We start from the raw sequence: 18,380 nt of genomic DNA, 5'->3' as shown, positions 1-18,380 counted from the left end.
TTTGAAAACATCACCGGATAGGGTTTTTCTTTAAAAGCGGCTTTCTTTTAGTAAAATGTTTCGCCAGTACCTTCATTTCTTAAAGAATTCGATGCATTCATGCGTTCATATATTCTTTCTTTTCACTTTCATTGGCTGGTACACACTGTTATGCCCCATGTGTTGGGGTTAGCGGTCTTCCTTTGGACCCGGACTCTGCCCGTGGCCACGAGTGGGGAATCCCTTTTTAGTTAAGGGCAACACTGGGTGCACTACCAGCACTACTTACCTGGCATTGCAATCTACCCAGTCCTTTGGTACCCTTTTCATTCATTCATATGGCCGTTATGTATTTTCATACATTAAACGTTCAGTCATTTCTTTCAGTTCAGTCCTTTTAGTCATTTTTTAGTTCATTTTAGCTCTATCTTTTCAATTCACTCATGAAAAAACACCGTTTAAAAGTATGGCCTTAAACATCATCATCTTTCATGGCATCCGTAAAACATCAGCTCATGGCATCCATAAAGCATCAGTTCATAGGGACCTTTTAAAACAACATACTTTCAAAGCATCAGTTAAAACATCAGGCATAAGCCTCAACATTTCTTTTCGTAGAAAATACATACAATAGATACTGCGTATAGTCATCCATTCACATGTGTACAATTAACACTTTGGGTAAAAAAAAAAAGGGTTGCCAAGAAAGGGCCGTACATACTTATACCTTTGAACACTTAGCATGTTTTCATAAAACATCTTTCGTGTCGTTTCGTAAGGCATCGTAAAGAAAAGCGTTTTATTTTCATTTCTTATATTTTAGAAGGCTCTAGAAGAGTATGAACGTAATACTTATCTAGACTCCATGCTTCTTTCATATCATGCTGTCCATTCATGTGCATGTCAGATGGCAACCTACATGCATACACATAACCTTAACGTCTTTCTCTATCTAATGCATAAGCAACTTAAACTAGAAATATAGCTACACATCACTTAAAACACTCTCCTTCTATCCCATGCTCTTACATGCCCTTTACTATGCTAAAGCCTTCGGGATCTACTTACGATCACTACCTCTTCCAAACTTGCCGTTCTACTTCGAGTGCTCATCCCTAAGGTGAACCCATAATTCACCTCAGGATTAAGACACTAAGACCCTTCGTCTTACTCTTTCTGTTGACCACATTCCGACGCATGATTCTGACCGACGAACTCACGCATCCCAATCCTAGACAATACACCCGTCACTGCCTCCATGCATCTTAGCTCACACTAATTCCCCATTCCCATCCATACACACCACATGGCTCTAAGCCTAAGGCTTAAGTACTGTGTAACCGTGCTTAGGATAGATTACCCATTACATACGATGAATCCATCCGACACATGTGTCTCACCAAATTACATATGTACCTTACCCCTTTATCACCTAAGACCAACATATAACACATTGATCACATGCTCGTAGGGACAAGCGTCATATTTCGATACCAACCTTCTCTTAACTCGGCTAACACGACTCTTCATGCTACCCATCCCTTTTGACAGTTCATCCCAGCACTTAACATGACAAGACTCCGTTCACAACTACGTCTTATGTCACGTCGTATAGCTCGAGACCACTTCCAAGCTACACCGTGACCCTATCACATCACCTGACATCCCGCTATGTCATTTCTATGCCAAGTCCTAACTCATCACGAGTACGGTCCCTCACGTACTCCTGTCACATCGTGACATCTCGTCACATTCTTGTTACGCCATTCCTACATTAACTCCTCACCCATCATAAGTACGACTGCTTTTGACCATGTCACTTCGTGACATTCCCCAGTCATACTTCTACTGCGCACTCTTACACTTGTTCTGCCACTTCACACATATTCCTAGCCATAAGTCAATTTCGGTGACATTTGTCACCTCAGACTACAACCACATCACAACAACTTCGGGACACTGTTCTACAATTCCCAACACTACTCACCACGCTCTACGCCCATCAACCACACAACCATCCTTATCTCTGCAACATGCCACACGGTGTATCGCTACACCTCATGGAGTACACTCCACGTGTACTCCCTTCACACACGCTACGCCACATCACCACTACAGCATACCCACCATATGGTGAATCACTCCACCACATGGAGTACACTCCACATTTACTCCATTTACTCACGCTACGCCACATAGAGTACACTCCACCTGTACTCTTCGCATTCCACATGCCACATCACCAATACAACACATACTCCACAACCACACTACACAACATAGTCCACAACACTTCACAACACACTTCCCAACTACGTCCAACACTTCACTACACAGCACATCACAATACAATGAACTCCACAATACTAACAGCACAGTCCACAACCTAATCAACTAACAAATAACATAAATAACGATGGATAAAGGGTTATGCCATCGATAGGATAACTCATGCAATACTCACTAATCGTCACAATCGATGACATCGGAAGGGTCATACATGGCGGCTAATCCATGTCCAGTGGTTGTTTTGGCCACTAGAGGTGGCTAGAGGTGCCGGTCTGGTCGTGGCAGGCCATGGAAGAGCTTGAGAAGGGTACGGTGGAGCTGTGGTGGCAAGGTGGAGGCGACACGGTGGCATATCTAAGCCGTGAGGTGCTCGGGGAGCCGTGGGAGAAAGAGACAGCTTGAGAAAGGTGGAGGGCTTGGTTCGCTTGGAGGAGCTCCGGGAGGAGTCACGGTGGCCAGGGGAGGTGCTTGGTGGGGCTAAAACCGGCACACGGAGACGCTAGGGCCGTCGGTGGCCTTAACCCGTGTGAAACCCATTTTTTATAGGTGTTATGCGTTTGTGCGACAGAGAGGGAAAGGGAGGTCCGTGGCTTGGGTTCCATAGGGGGGGTTCACCGGTGAGAGGGGAGGCCGTTGGTGGTGGTGCGGTGGCTTGGGTGGCCGCGTATGGCGGTGAGAAGTGAGGAACCCGAGAGGAGAGAGGGGCTCACGTGGGGGAAGAGGAAGCTGCCGTGTGGGACTTTGACGATGGGGAATGCTTTCAGGCGTGAGGGGAGGCCAGTGAGGTGGTCTGTGTTGGCGTATGGTGGCGCTGGGGGCTAAAGAAGGAGATCGATCGAGTGAGGGGGAGGGGGAAAACCGCGTGGGAGGGGGGGGGGAGAGAGAGAGAGAGAGAGAGAGAGAGGGAAAAGTGAGGGAGAAAGAGAGGGGGTCTGGGTTTTAATCTTGATCATTTTATCTTGGGATCTTCAAAACGATCTAACGGTGGGGAATTAAAACACTGATTTGAAATTGCGTAAACATTAACTTAATTAAAAGTACTGAGAGGAATTAAGATAAAATATTATTTAAACTAAACTTTAATTTATAAAATAATATTCCTTCATCATTAATAAAATGATGAAGTCTTATTTAATATCTTTAAAAGAATAAAACCATTTAATTTAATTAGAGTTTTAAACATAATTTAAATCTCATAATATTTTAAATAACTGAAATCATTTTAATAAATGATACTAAAATGATTTTCGACAATTATAATATTTTTGGAGCTCTTCAAAAATATTATAATTGTCTTATTTAAAATCAAGCTTTGTTCAATAACACTGGAAATACCTCATATAAATATTTTCAGTGCATTTAAAACACTGGACGTACTTTAGAAATCACATAATATCTTTAAAAACATGCCATCGAGGTTCGGCATGCATAACGAGGCTTGCAATCACTAGAGAGAATGGGTAGACTGTTACATAATTTTCGTCCTCGGAATTTGCTTACGTTAGAAAGAATGAGCAAGGTGTTATAGGTATAGGTTTTAAACTGGGTGTTAAACAGCTCCTTGAGCTTCTTCTCTGAGAGCCCACCACAAATCTGCAGACTTTGGACTGGAAGTCTATCTAGGCTAGTGAGGTTGCCTTTCATTTATGTGACTCTCTCGGTCAAGACAAGATGCCTGATGCTTTTCGTCACCGATCTTAATTTTAGCTTGCATCCCCGTCGTGATTTGTCTTTGACTTATGTTTATTTTATATATATATATATATATATATATATATATTTAAAGCTTTGTACGTAATCGAACTCTGTAAGCTGCTTTGAGGCCTTTTGAACTTTGCTTGTTGGTTGTAAAAGTTCTCTTCTTCCTTTCTTTTTTTTTTTAAAAAAAATTTGCTATTACTTGGTGACCTGCATCATGATATCAATATATGTTATTTAACCTTGAGTTTTTAGGCTCCTGGGAGGATTTCTCAACTGCGTTACCTTTTGGCAAGAAGTTGCTAATGAGAGAGTCCCTTGACTGTTTTATCCTTTAAGTTTTTAGGCTCATGAGAGAATTTATCGACCATGTCACCTATAGGCCAGAAGGCGTTATCGGGAGAGTCTCTGACTGTTTTATCCTTCAAGTTTTTAGGCTCGTGAGAGAATTTCTCGACCACGTCGCCTGTAGGCGAGAAGGTGTTAACGAGAAAGTCTCTCGACCGTTTTGTCCTTTGAGCTTTTAGGCTCGTGGGAGGATTCCTCGACCACGTCGCCTGTTGGCAAGAAGTTGTTAACGGGATAGTCCCTCGACCATTTTATCCTTTAAGTTTTTAGGCTCGTGAGAGAATTCCTTGACCATGTTGCCAGTAGGCGAGAAGGTGTTAATGGGAGAGTCGCTTGACCGTTTTAACCTTTAAGTTTTTAGACTCGTGGGAGAATTCCTCGATTACGTCGCCTGTAGGCAAGAATGTGTTAATGGTAGAGTTCCTCGACCGTTTTAACCTTTAAGTTTTTAAGCTCGTAGGAGAATTTCTCAACCGCGTCACCTGTTGGCCAGAAACCTCTTATTCATAAGTAAATAAATAAATCAATGAAGCATGAATTTTTGGAACGTCGTCATTTTATTATTGGAAACAAGCATATAAATCAATGAATCAGAAATTTTACATATCTTTACCTTAGGTGTAATACTTTCGTAGATGCTCTGCGCTTTATAGGTGGGGCAATGTGTGCCCCATGGTGTCTCTCAGATGGTAAGTTACCGGCCTATGGTCGAGTAGTGATGGCAGTGATGGAATGAATATCTAAAAAATCAATCGACTCCTATGGGGTTGGCCAAATTGAATATTTTCCAGAATTGTTTTTTTTATTTTTTATTTTTTAGCTACTCTTGTATTATTTAACCATTCCGGCGCATCCTACAGGTCTACGACCAATTTTTCATTTTAATAAAAAAAACTAGACCTGGTTTGGATAGATAAAATATTTTATCTCATCACATCTATCTCATCTTATTTCATTTTATTTCATCTTATCTCAGTATCCAAACACCACAAATTCAAAAAATTTTAAATTTTTTATTTAATCATTACAAATTTTACAAACTTTTAAATAAAACATAAAAAATAATTCAACTTTTTCAAATCTCGAAACAAGAATAATATTAAAAAATTATATTCTAACAATATTTTAATTTTATAATATTTTTATTTAACTTTTTCTCTTTTATTTCTTAAAATCTCATAAAACATCTCAATTCAAACAATTTCACTACTATTTACAAACTATTTTACTGTTATTTACAAATCATTTTATTTTATCTCCCTATCTAAACGAGGTCTAAGAGAGAAAAAAATAAGAATGAAAACTAAAATAAATTTGAGATAATTGTTTCTAAAATTCTCCTGAATGGGTCATATGCAATATTCACTTTTTGTTTGTATACACGCCAAAATCATCTCATAACCATCAGTGGTTTCAGTCACCTCCAGCCTAGAAATTAGTCCCAAGTCCTATACGCAGTAACCACGCCGGGCTCTAAAAGTCGGGCAGTGATGCGGTGTTTGTTCTTTTAACGATCTGTCCGGGGGACCTCAAGTCCCTCAAAAGTTGGGGTAAGGTGAAAGGGCACGAAGGGTTAGGTTGGAATCCCCAATAACTTTGTTCTTGATATTTGATATGAAAAATTGTAACATTTGTAGTAAATACCAAATAATAGTGTTTTCAAGAAAATATTTTCAACATTAATGGTTCATTTACCTAAACTTTGTCATTCTTCCATTTCCCAAGCTTTCAATTTTTTATTTTTTTATGTCGGGAAACCTCTCTAAGGCAGGGCCTTTCGGACTCATCCCTGTAGAGTAAACTCTGGTCTCGTGCACCGTACCCTCGAAAGTTTTTTTATACGGAACTGGTTAAATCGCTGACTTTTCACTAGGGGGTGTGGCTCCAAATGATTGTTTGCACCTATGAGGTGTTGAACCTTGAATCTTGAAGAGAGTGATACTCTAAGACCAAGACTTGCACCACTTAGGCCAACCCCTTGGGGTTTCCCCAAGCTTTCAAATCCTTAATGTAAAAAACACTTTTTAGCATAAAGCTACACAATAGAGATGAAGTCAGTTGGACAAATAGAGAAACCTTAGGGCTGCTGAATGCTATATTAAGCGTAAAACGAGACTCGTCTCTCTCTCTCTCTCTCTCTCTCTCTCTCTATATATATATATATATATGGGATTAATAGCAGGGAGTATGCTCCTATAAGCTTCAAAATATGCAGCTAGGATCACACATTGGAGTCATGTTCACTTCCCAAGGTATATACTGTGGATTTGATAATCACATAGCTTAAGAGAGTTACAACTTGTACATAGAACTCAAAATGCAACAACATTTATCCTGTTTAGAGCAAGGCATTTTGTAATTTAAAGAGACTCCAGTCTTGTGTTTAGCGGAATAACAGGTTATGGAATGGGCCAATGTTAAGATTCAAGCCTTAAGATTTGGGTTCTTAAAATATATTATTTATAGATAAATACTTTAGCCACATAATAATTTTACAAAAATCATTTCACAAACTGACGTGACATGATATAGTTTGTCAAATCGTAAAATTATTTTTATTATAAAGTAAATCTAACGAATCACATGAAACCACATCAGTTTGTTATACTACTTCATGTAATCTCTTCGTGTCTGTAATACTTTCTTTATTTATATATAGATAAGGATTAAGGAGTAAAAGAAATATAGTTATGTGCTCTTTAGGCATCATACTCAATCTTCCTTTTTACTACCATTCTATTCTAACTAGGGCTACATCCACTTCAATTAATATCAAGGTAAGAAACTGATAAAGTGAACATCAAGCAGCAAAAGTTTTCTTAACTGTCAAACCGAAGCCAATGGAAATTATAATATCTATCATAAAAACAAATACAATTTCAAAATTATAACGTTGCCTTTATCGTAGCTTCTAATAAATAATAAGGCAAATTTCTCCAAAATCAACGACCATCACCGCTTTTTTAGCGGGAGAGCCACAAAACAAAAACAAGAAAAGGAATTACAGAACCACTTTACACCAAATGACAACTTTGTATGAGATCATATACTCAGATAACAGCAATAACTCGAAGAAGTGAAAACACTATTGCTTACTTGAGTGCAAATTTTCCTCCCAATTGTATTCAAGTCCTTTCAATTTTTACCATGTAAACCTGAATCCTTCAGGGTCTTCAAAACTTCTTTGCAAGCGACTTTTTTTGCTGTTTTTCCATCGGCAGCTGTAGCTGTTTTCTTGAACGAGAGACCTTCAGCTTCTACCTCTATTGTAATGGAAGTAAGACCCTTGTTGCGTGACTTGATGGGTTCTTTCATAATGTAATGCTCTTTTTGGCATAGTTCATTCAGCTCTTTTGCAGGATGAGACATTACTGTTTCAGGTGTGATCAGAGGCTCCAAAAGGGGCCTTATGCTGCCAAAGACTCTCTCCTTATTGTATCCAGAATCAACAAGAATCGCACCTGCTAGAGACTCTATAATATCACCAAGTACCTGTCACACATTAGAAAATAAATGCTGGGATTTAAAAAAGGGGGAGGGGAGGAAGAAAACAAGAAAAGAAAAGGAATCCAAACATCAGCGTAGAAGTTAAGAAAACAAATATAACTAAATCTCAATGGAAAGTACTACAAACCACACTCTCATTACACTTTCATCCCACTATGATGAGGTGTCATTACCATCAACCTTTGAATTTATCTTTAGAAACAATAAAAGATGATTCAAGGATGATAAAAGTGCCACATCTTTATATGGTGGGATGAGAGTGTGGTTTGTAACATAGCTTAAATCTGAATAACCTTGGGGAAAGTTGTCTCGGAGTCCCATCCAAAAGTTGATTCTGATGATAACTTGTCAAAATTGTTAATAGTTTCAACTATATGCTTGTGGAGTTCTTGTGAGGCATGGAGGATGTGTTTGTGCAGTTCCCACCTGACTGCAGATCGTGCATAACAATCATTATTCACAGAAGCAGATCTCATGTCAGTTAACAGTTCTGGTGACAACCCAGGATATTCATCATAGAAATGCTTGGTCATGAGATAATCCAAAACTGAGTCCCCAAGAAATTCAAGTCGCTGCACAAGTAACAAACTTTTATCAAAGTCAAGAAACAGAAATCATAGAAGGTCATAATGACTATAAGCAAAAAAAAAAAAAGTAAGATAACACCCATGAAACAGAAGTAACAGAGGCATCCTGAGATAAAACTGTGTTTGAGGGGTATTGTGTCTGTTTCATCAGAAAACTCATCTCATTGACAGATTTTTTTTTTTTTTTTTTTATTGGGAAGAAAATTCATCTTATTGACAGTATATGTCAACAGCAAAATGATTACTCTTTGAATTCTATCATGAAATACAGACAAGTAACATAGTTATAGAAAATGCATATACTATGTATACAATGAAGTTGACATGTAAGTTGACCGAGGAAAGTAATGGCATAATTCTCAACTAAATTGACCTATCAAAAAAATAATAATTCTCAACTAAATTGCTATCAAATTTACCTGGTAACATCTTGGAATCTCTGGAAGCATGTAAGAACCATGGGTCAATGCTTCCACTAACAAAGAAGGATCACGGAATGAGTAGTTTAATAGGGACTCCAAATGTCTGACATTTACAAGCTTCTTAGCGTGTATTTGGAAGTGTCTCTCGTATGGTGTAACGTGAAAATCTACCTTTATACCCAACCAATCCATAAATAGCAAGGCTGATGTTTCACCACATTTGCTAAGAAATGCACCAATTAGTGCCTCAACAACATCAGCAACACTTTTACTTTTCACCTTCCTAGTTTCCCTAATATAGATTTTTCTCGTATTAAAAAGCAACTCCTCACTTAATGCACTTCCAGATCTATCACCAGGAATGATCCACTTTTTCGGATCGAAGGACTCATTTCGAATAAATCCCTACAATTTGAAGAATGTAAATTGAATCACATATAAAATAAAATAAACAAAAGTTTAAAAGTACAATCAGAGAAAGCAATATAGAATAATCATGTCATGCAGTGAGTTCTAAAATGACCTTAAATTTTGATGAACAATATGAAATCTATGGTAACTGAATGCCTAAGGGTTTTGTTTTCTTAAACAAATCAACTAAAAGAAGACGTTTGGCCGTATCATTCAGGTTAATTCATACCAATAGTTCAGGATCCTTGGGTAATCCTTGTAAAGTAAGTCACAGATACAATTATAGGAACAAAGTTAAGATTATCATCACAGCTAAGCAATACAGAATAATCATGTCACAAAGGGAGTTCCAAAATGTCCTTAAGCTTGGGTGAAAATTTAGATCTATAGTAACTAAATGCCCAGAGATTTTTTCAAAACAAATCCACTAAAAGCGGAGGTTTGGCAGTATTAATCAAGTTAATTCATTCGAATAGCTCAGGACCCTTGACCAACAATATTTACAAGAGGGGGTAAGGAACGTTTTCCAGACAGAATACACACTTGAACTAAACTTAAAGATAACCAAGAATTTCTAAAAAAAATAAATCTAAAACTTAAAAAGGAGGAAAAAAAAAAAAAAAAAAAAAAAAAAAAAAAAAAAAAAAAAAAAAACAGAGCCAACAGGAATTATATGCAAGCTGGTACATCAAGAAAACAACTAAATAGAGAATGACATGCTATACTATCCGAACTGAGAACTTGATCACTAGATGTGTCAAAGGATCTGAAAAGGTATTACCTTCAATTTAAAAACAAAGTCAGCATCATTTTGACATTTAATCTAATGCCGAAAAGAATAGATTTCTAATACACAAACACACAAACAGATGTATATTTGTTTTTCTTAAAAAGCATATAAATTGATTTATATGTATGTATGATTGTACCTATATATATGTACATATATATAAAATAACAACAATAAATCTATAACATAGAGAGAAAAAAGAGAACATAAAAAACTCATGAGATTGGCAACACCAAGAATTTAAAGAATTATCAGAAAAAAAAAAGTTACCGGAAGTTTGCGGTCACATCCAAACTTGCAAAGAGCTGCATTAGAAATTATTTTTTCTTTCTTCACACTAAGGACACCCTCGTGTTGATTTTGATAGGTCTTAAAAAGTTGTTGACTGGCAGCATATTTGAGAAAAGAATCTCCAAGAGTTTCTAACGATTCCAAGTGGAATATCTCTTGGCATTTCTTTGTAGTAATTGCTTCCAAAACCTGCCATGAAGATATGGTTAGCAAAAGTTCAATATGCCATTAGCTACAGTGATGTATCTCATATCTTTAAAAGGACTAATGGTTGTACTGATACAATATATATATATATATATTTTTTACAAGTAATAAAAGATTTATTCCCAAGAAATAGGCATAAGCCCAAGTACACAGGACGTATATAAAGGAAATACCTACTACTTTCCAAAAACGAAAGGAAAACTAAAACAGATTCTGGAAATTATCTTCCATTACAAAAGCTGTAGCCCACAAACTCAAAGTACTAAAGAAAAAATCCCTAAGTTCTCCCAATGAACGTTCTTTGTCTTCGAAGCATCTCCCATTCCTTTTAAGCCATAGGCGCCACATGAGACAAGAAGGAATCATCTTCCAAACATGAACAGCATTCTTGCTACGCTTCAAACCCTTCCACCCTACCAATAAATCCACCACTTCCTTGGGCATTACCCAAAGTAAACCAGTCCGATTCAAAACCTCATTCCACAAGAACCTGGCCACTTCACAATGAAGAAAGAGGTGATTAACAGATTCCCCATCCTTCTTGCACATGACACACCAATCAGCAATGTACATACCTCTCCTTCTAAGATTTTCAGTTGTCAACACTTTGCCCTAGGATACCACCCAACAGAAAAAAGCAACCTTGAAAGGAACTTTCACTTTCCATATGTTTTTCCAGGGAAATTCACAACTCCTGTGACTGGTTAATTTTCTGTAAAAAGAGGAGACTGAGAACTTAGAATTTCCAGCAGGAATCCACAGCATGCTGTCCTCCCTACCTAGCATCAACTTTGAACTGTAAAGTCTTTCCAGAAAGAACTTTTTTTCAACTCCTTTACCACCCCATAAAAAATTCCAAAATAAACTCTCAATTCTTCTTTCAACCCTTGCAGGCAACAGAAAAGAGATAAAAAATAAGTGGGAAGGTTAGACAAAGTACTTTTATTAGAGTTAATCTTCCCCCCCTTAGACAAGTAGATCATTTTCCAACCAGCTAACCTCCTTTCCATTTTCTCAATCACCCCATCCCAAATATTAAAAAATTTAAAAGAAGCCCACAAAGGAAGCCCATGGTACCTCATAGGGACTGAAGAAATTCTGCACCCCAGAATATTTGCCAAACGATTTTATACACTCCATTCACCAAACTAATAGGCCGAAAATCTCTCATCTCCACAGCCCCTACCTTTTTCAGAACAAGTGCAATGAAAGTCGCATTAAAACTCTTCTCAAGCCTCATATACAAATGAAACTCAGCAAATAACACCTTCAGAATATCTTCTCTAACTATGTCTCAGCATGCTTGAAAAAAGGCCAAAGAGAATCCATCCGGACCCGGAGCCTTATCCCTATCCATACCTTTAACCATATTAAGTACTTCTTCTTCAAACTCTCTCTCCAACCAATCAGCTTTGACCTGATCTATAGAGTCGAAACCAAGTCTGTCCAGTTTTGGTCTCCAAGAAAAATCTTCTAAAAACAGCCGCTCATAAAAAGTCACTATGTGAGCCTTAATGTCTTCTTGATCCGTGAAAAGCCTGTCCCCATCTGGAAGAACTTCAATCACATTATTTCTTCTATGAGAGTTCACCATTTGATGAAAGAATTAGTGCACCTATCTCCTTCCTTCAACCACAGCACCCTAGATTTTGACCTCCACGAAATTTCCTCCATCAACGCTAAATTTTCCAGTTCAGAAACCACCCCTATTTTCTTATTCTGTCCTCCCCCAATATCACCCCTTGCACATCCTTCTCATCTAAACCTATCAACTCTTCCAAAAGAAGCTTCCTCTTGCTATCCAAATTCCCAAACTCCTCTTTATTCCATCTCTTTATATCCTTCTTAAGAGATTTCAATTTTCCAGCCTAGACAAAACTAGGAGTGCCAGAACAATTATAGGAATTCCACCAACTTCTCACCCTGTCCACAAATCCCTCATCCTTCAGCCACATGTTTTCAAATTTAAAATACTCTCTCCCACCCTCAATTCCACCACAATCCAACATGATAGGATAATGATCAGAACACAATCTCGGCAATAATTTATGACTCAAACCAGAAAAATGATCCTCCCAAGAAGGCGAAACCAAAAACCTATCCAGCCTTGAAAATGACCTACCATTAGACCAAGTATAATCTCCTCCCACCAAAGGTAAATCAATCAGATTTAATTCAAAAAAAAGTAGACATTGCATGTGAAAAATATGATACCCCCGATCTCTCACTAGGGAAACGAGTGAGATTAAAATCCCCGCCAAAACACCAAGGTAAATTCCACCAACCACATACACTCGACATTTCATCCCATAATAAACTCCTACTATCCACATTAGAGCCATACACTCTAGCAAATGCCTATTCAAACCCATCCTCAATATTCTTCAAATGACATGCCACCAAGAATTCCCCCACAAAATGATCCCTCAACTCCACCACCCTCCTATTCCACATTATTATAATTCCAACCGAAGCCCCATTAGACACCAACTCTCCCCAACACACACTACTACAATTCCACAAACTCTGAACAATAGCTTGATTCACAAATTTCAGTTTAGTTTCTTGAAGGCAAATCACATCCACCCTCCATTTTCTAAACCAATTTTTCACCCGAAGATGCTTTCGAAGGTCATTAAGACCCCTTACATTCCAAGAAATAATCTTTGGCTTCATCTAGAATCTATCACAGCCCTTTCCTTTCCCTTATTCCTAACTATGCGCCCTCCCTTCCCATCAGTTTTAATATTTTGATGCTTTTCAATAAATGAGGTATTTCAGGAAATGAATCTCTTACCGGGCATTATATTATGATTGCTAGTAATATCTCTATCCTACGGGAACGGGGTGTTACATTTTGTTGAGATGCAAAGGGGTCCCCTATTTGCTGTTCAGAGGATGAGGAGGGTGAATTTGGAGTTTCATGTGATCCAGCAGAGGAATTTTCTCTAGTTCCCCTATGTTCTGTTTTCTTTGATATTGGGTGGAATTCAAAATCTTCAGATTGGGTATTGAGAAAGGTGGATGATATTAAGGAGTGTATGAATGACATAAAAGAAATCTAATTCTTGTGTGAATATCACTTATTCCTTCCTAAGACTTTGTACTAGATCTATCCCTGGCCATCCAGCTCTGTGTCATCATAATCACCATCTGTGAGAATTAAACATGGAAGAAAACAGAAAGACAAACAAAAATTAGCCGAATACTCAGTAAGTAGCACATCATACCGTAAAATATAATTTGGCCTAGCATGGACTTAATTTCTGAAGACTCTTCATAACATACATACACTTTCATAGATTTACAATCATACATGTAACATGACTTTCTAAAAGACTTTACATACATATATCGTCACAGATTCATATAGCATATGTATTCATCATTAACATGAGCGAAAGCATATATAATCATGGCAAACATGTAACGTGAATGCATAATATCTTGTTTATCTTGTCTTAACATGGAGTGAAGAAATACGCTTGAGTCCGTGTTTCACTTAACTGACGTTACATGGAGTGAAACACGCTTGGATCCGTGTTTCACTTAACTTGCATAACATGGAGTGAAACAAGTTTGGGTCCGTGTTTCACTTAACTTGCATAACATGGAGTGAAACAAGTTTGGGTCCGTGTTTCACTTAACTTGCATAACATGGAGTGAAACACGCTTGGGTCCGTGTTTCAATTAACTTGTAGTTAACCACACTTGAGTCCATGGCACCGTAACATTTCTTATCTTTTTTTAAGGCATGAGAATTTATTAGGCTTCATGAACATTTCTAACATGGCATATTCTTGTACATGGCATAGCATAACATGACATAATATGGCCTATTCTTGTACATGGCATATTCTTGTACATGGTATAGCAAGACATAGCACAACATAGCATTTTCTTATACATGGCATAGCATAACATGACATAACATAACATGCTCTGAACGTTTTATGACATTCCATGGCATACATGATCTAAGTACTACATGAACATGGCATACATGATCTAAGTACTACTACATGAACATGGCATACGTAATCTAAGCATTACATGGACATGGCTATTCCATTACATGGCATACTTGACTTGAATTACCACGTGAGCATCTCATGGCTTTCATATGATTTTAGTAACATTCAATCAATCAAACAACAAATTCATTCATTCAAGTATAATCTCATATTTCATCAAAGATCGTAAAAGAAGCTTGCCTCTTAGAGTAGCCTAGTTAACCATCATAAGCACATCATATTTTCATACATAACAATAATATTCACAGTACGCATGCAATTTTATGATCAATGATCATACTATTTACCTCTTAGCACTGCTTCATGATTTCTAACTTGTAGTGCGTTACCTATATGAGGTACTAGATGTTACTAATTTATTAGTGAACTTGTCTAGCATTCTGACTACTTAAAATCATATTGTAGAGATAATATAATACATATTCAATTAAAATTACTACATATTAATATTATTCAAAACCCATAACATATCCTTTAAAATATAACTTAATAATTGTATTAAAATATAGTAAGGCCCAAGGTCAATTGGGAAAATAGTCCACTTAGAATTTTAAAGAGGCATTCGGCTAAATAGGCCTAAGGCCCAAGGGCCCATTCCAGATTAAAGGAAGAAGCTTCCTCTGGAAAGCACAAGGCTAACACAGAGTGCTCGAGAACATGGGAGGGAGTCGTGCAAAATCTTACCGAGAGAGGGGCTGAGTGCGATGGCTGCTCTGGGTGGCTGGATGCGACGGCGGTGCAACTGGGAGGTCCCTATAGTGGTGCAACACCGAGAGGGAGAGAAAGAGAGAGAGTTTTAGAGAGAGGAACCTGTCAAGCAGAGAATTGAAAATCACGGGGAGAGAGAGATCCTGTCGAGGACTTACCAGAAGGAAGTGGGTTCACCTGGTTTGGGCTGGTCGGTGATTTCTGGCTCAGAGAGTGGTACTCCGAAGTCCCTTGAGGTGGTTGACGATGGCAGCACAAGCACACGGCCAAAGAGTCACTGCCGATAAAGAGGGAGAGAGAAATCGACGGGTTGGGCTCAAACGGGGACGACGTACGTCGAGGTGGGGGAAAGGCTCACTGTCGGCGGCTTCTGTGGTAGTTTCCGGCGAGGTGGCTGACTTGGTTGAGGGAGGTGGGTTCTCGGTTTGTAGAAGCTACTACGGTGGCTATGTGTATAAGGTTTCTTGTGTTTAATTTCTGGAGATCTCGGGGTGGGTTTTATAGGCAAGGAGAAGGGGTATCGTGGATCATAAGGAGATTGGATAGAGTTTGGAGTTGGGAGTTTGGTTTTCCATTAGGAAACTTGTTTAACTAGGAGATAAACACTGAGACTTACGGGCAAAGATAGTGGAAGAAACTCACCCATTCTAATAAAATCACTATTTTTAACATATCTTTAAATTAGTAATAGTAATAAAAATAAAAATAATAATTAAAATTACACTTTTGGGGTTTGGATGTTACACAAAATTATTCTCAGAAAAAGTATCTCCATTCTCCAACAAACTAACTACATCAATAGCCTAATTCTCCACCCCCTCATCACAACTACCTCATCCACCATCTTTACTCCTTCCTCCCTTACTTCTCCTCCCTTACTCACCTGAAAGTTTTGAATAGACAGAACTTCTATATTCCTGCCCTGCTCCTACTCGACCCTTCTTGATTCCAAACTGCAACCGAGGGTGAGAGTACACAAGTTTCCTCGAAGGCCCACCCTCGAAGGCCCTCCTAAACAAGTTTCCTCCACCATCAAACCACTCTGTGATGAAGAAACCACACAAAGCTTCAATCTCAGTCTATCTTGCAAACTGTCAGATTCCACACTCTTCGAACAATCATGAGATGACGTCGCCGTCGAGTTTATCATCGCCGGGGAACACCCATCCTGCTCGACTCCCCCCGTCGCTCCTTTCTATGCAGACAAAACCACCAATGGTGCTGTCGAACAACTGAATCTAGCATCCCTCTCCTCTATCGGGCCGATAGATCTCGAAACCACCATCTCCTCTGAGCCCTTCCTCATCAGCAGACACCCATTAGGATCTCCTCCCTCCATCGCACCCCTCTGTGGTGACAAAACGATCCAGCGGCGCCGACGATGAGTTGGGCTGAGCTTCAACTATCCTCTTGGGCTTGAAAGAACCACGCTGCTATCCTTGGGCTTCCAACAAATAGAACTCTTTAACGGGCCCCTACCCAGCCCACTACCACAGCCTTCCTCACTTGACCCACCCTTCTATCCTCCAAACTCTCTTTGTTTTCTTGGGCTCCCATCTTTTGGCCCAAACCCATAATAAAACCCAGCCCTCCATCAACCTTATTTAATAAAAAGACAATTTTATCCTTCCATCCCACTAATTCAAAACACAAATGCCAAAGTGTCCCTTCCATTTCTCCTATGTTTTCCAACACTTCATAACTCCTACCATCACCATAATTTCGCCTGAGTTCTGCCCCTCCCTCCTTCCTCCTACCATCTTCAAGAGAGAAACCTCTTTCATATACTTGGCACCTCCAAATCTCTTAGAGAATTGCACTAGTTTCATCAATGCTGCCACATAAGAACCTCCACCAGCCTTATCATCACCATGTAGAGAAGTATCAGCCATCAAATTGCTACTTGATTGATTTACAACCTGCCCAACCTTGGACATACCTCTACCAGCCTGATATGTCACAGCAGAAGAGGACTCAACCATTTCTCGTAAGTATCTCACAAAACCAGCCAATCCACTTCCTCTCCTCCCTTTAGGGATAACTAAAATTCCTTTACCCGAACCTGTGCCATATTCTATCATCTTCAGAAACATACCAGACTGATTATGGCTCCCCTGCAACATAAAAACTTTGTCTCCCTCCCTTCCAGTCTGATAATCAACCATCTTACCAAGATTCTTCCAATAAACCTCTATCTCCTTAGCAAACCAACCCACCATTCCACCAGATAGATATAAAGACAAAGTATGTTTTCTTCGCTTTTCTGTTATACAGAACATATTACCTCCCTTTCTCCTAAAAACAAAAATCCTGGATTCTATACGCAAACTCCAATCCATAGCTTAAAAAAACAACTAACAAACAACAGAATACACCCAATCTAAGGAAGAAGATACACAATAGGAAGATTAGACATCATATCCAGCAAAAACCTCTAACCAGAGAGGTCCTCTGAGGGAAGAGAGAGAGAGAGAGAGAGAGAGAGAGTAGAATGTATCATGATAAATGCTAGAACAAGAGAGCCAGTTTATCAATTGATCAGTTTTATCAGTTTTATCAGTTTATTAGTAAACAGTTTATGAGACCACAACGAGAGAGAGAGAGAGAGAGAGAGAGAACCAGGGGGATTCCAGTGGTATATATTCTTTCAGAGTCCTATTACCCACAAACTACACTAATTTGCTGATTCAGCAATTTTAACCATATTGAGTATCTGCTATTAAGCATCTTATGCTTAATCTGTGAAAAACAGTGGAGGTTCAATGAAAAGTATGACACGTTTGCCTGAAATAAGATGCAGATGTAGCTGTAGAAAATTTTACAACCAGATAAAAGAGCAGTTCCATGCCTGAATATGAATGAAACCTATTACTTTCACAAAAATGGAACAGGAAAAAATGACAGCTTATCCCCAATGTTATAACAGTAGCACGCTTGATCTTGGCTGCTCTTGACAACAATGGTTAACCGTTGAAATCTTTGCACAATACACATTCTATGGCCCAAACTCATGATCATAGACAATACTAATCATCTACGAAAAAATACAGTCATCAATGATGGACTAGCACTTAAGTAAATTAATGCCAACAACCATCAAGAGCACATT

General features: G+C 38.5%; 2 protein-coding genes across 2 annotated transcripts in view; both read right to left on the bottom strand.

Moving 5' to 3' along the window:
* The window catches only part of LOC121245191 (endoribonuclease Dicer homolog 2-like), a 77,391-nt gene that overhangs the window by 48,689 nt on the left and 10,322 nt on the right, over positions 1 to 18,380 (bottom strand).
* On the bottom strand, positions 16,470 to 18,160 carry LOC121245194. The gene is made up of 2 exons (XM_041143468.1): positions 17,890 to 18,160; positions 16,470 to 17,707 (listed from the first exon to the last, which is right to left on the bottom strand). The coding sequence occupies exon 2, from the start codon at positions 17,608 to 17,610 to the stop codon at positions 16,951 to 16,953; it is 660 nt and encodes a 219-aa protein (XP_040999402.1). The 5' UTR covers positions 17,611 to 17,707; positions 17,890 to 18,160; the 3' UTR covers positions 16,470 to 16,950.

The sequence above is a fragment of the Juglans microcarpa x Juglans regia genome, unplaced genomic scaffold (genome assembly GCF_004785595.1).
Source record: "Juglans microcarpa x Juglans regia isolate MS1-56 unplaced genomic scaffold, Jm3101_v1.0 JmScfU0001, whole genome shotgun sequence".
Classification (NCBI taxonomy): Eukaryota; Viridiplantae; Streptophyta; class Magnoliopsida; order Fagales; family Juglandaceae; genus Juglans; species Juglans microcarpa x Juglans regia.
This window is presented reverse-complemented; position numbering and strand designations above follow the sequence as displayed.

What these genes read in the sequence shown, in the direction of transcription:
- LOC121245194 (XM_041143468.1), bottom strand. Translation starts at nt 17,610, where the DNA reads ATGGATTGGAGTTTGCGTATAGAATCCAGGATTTTTGTTTTTAGGAGA.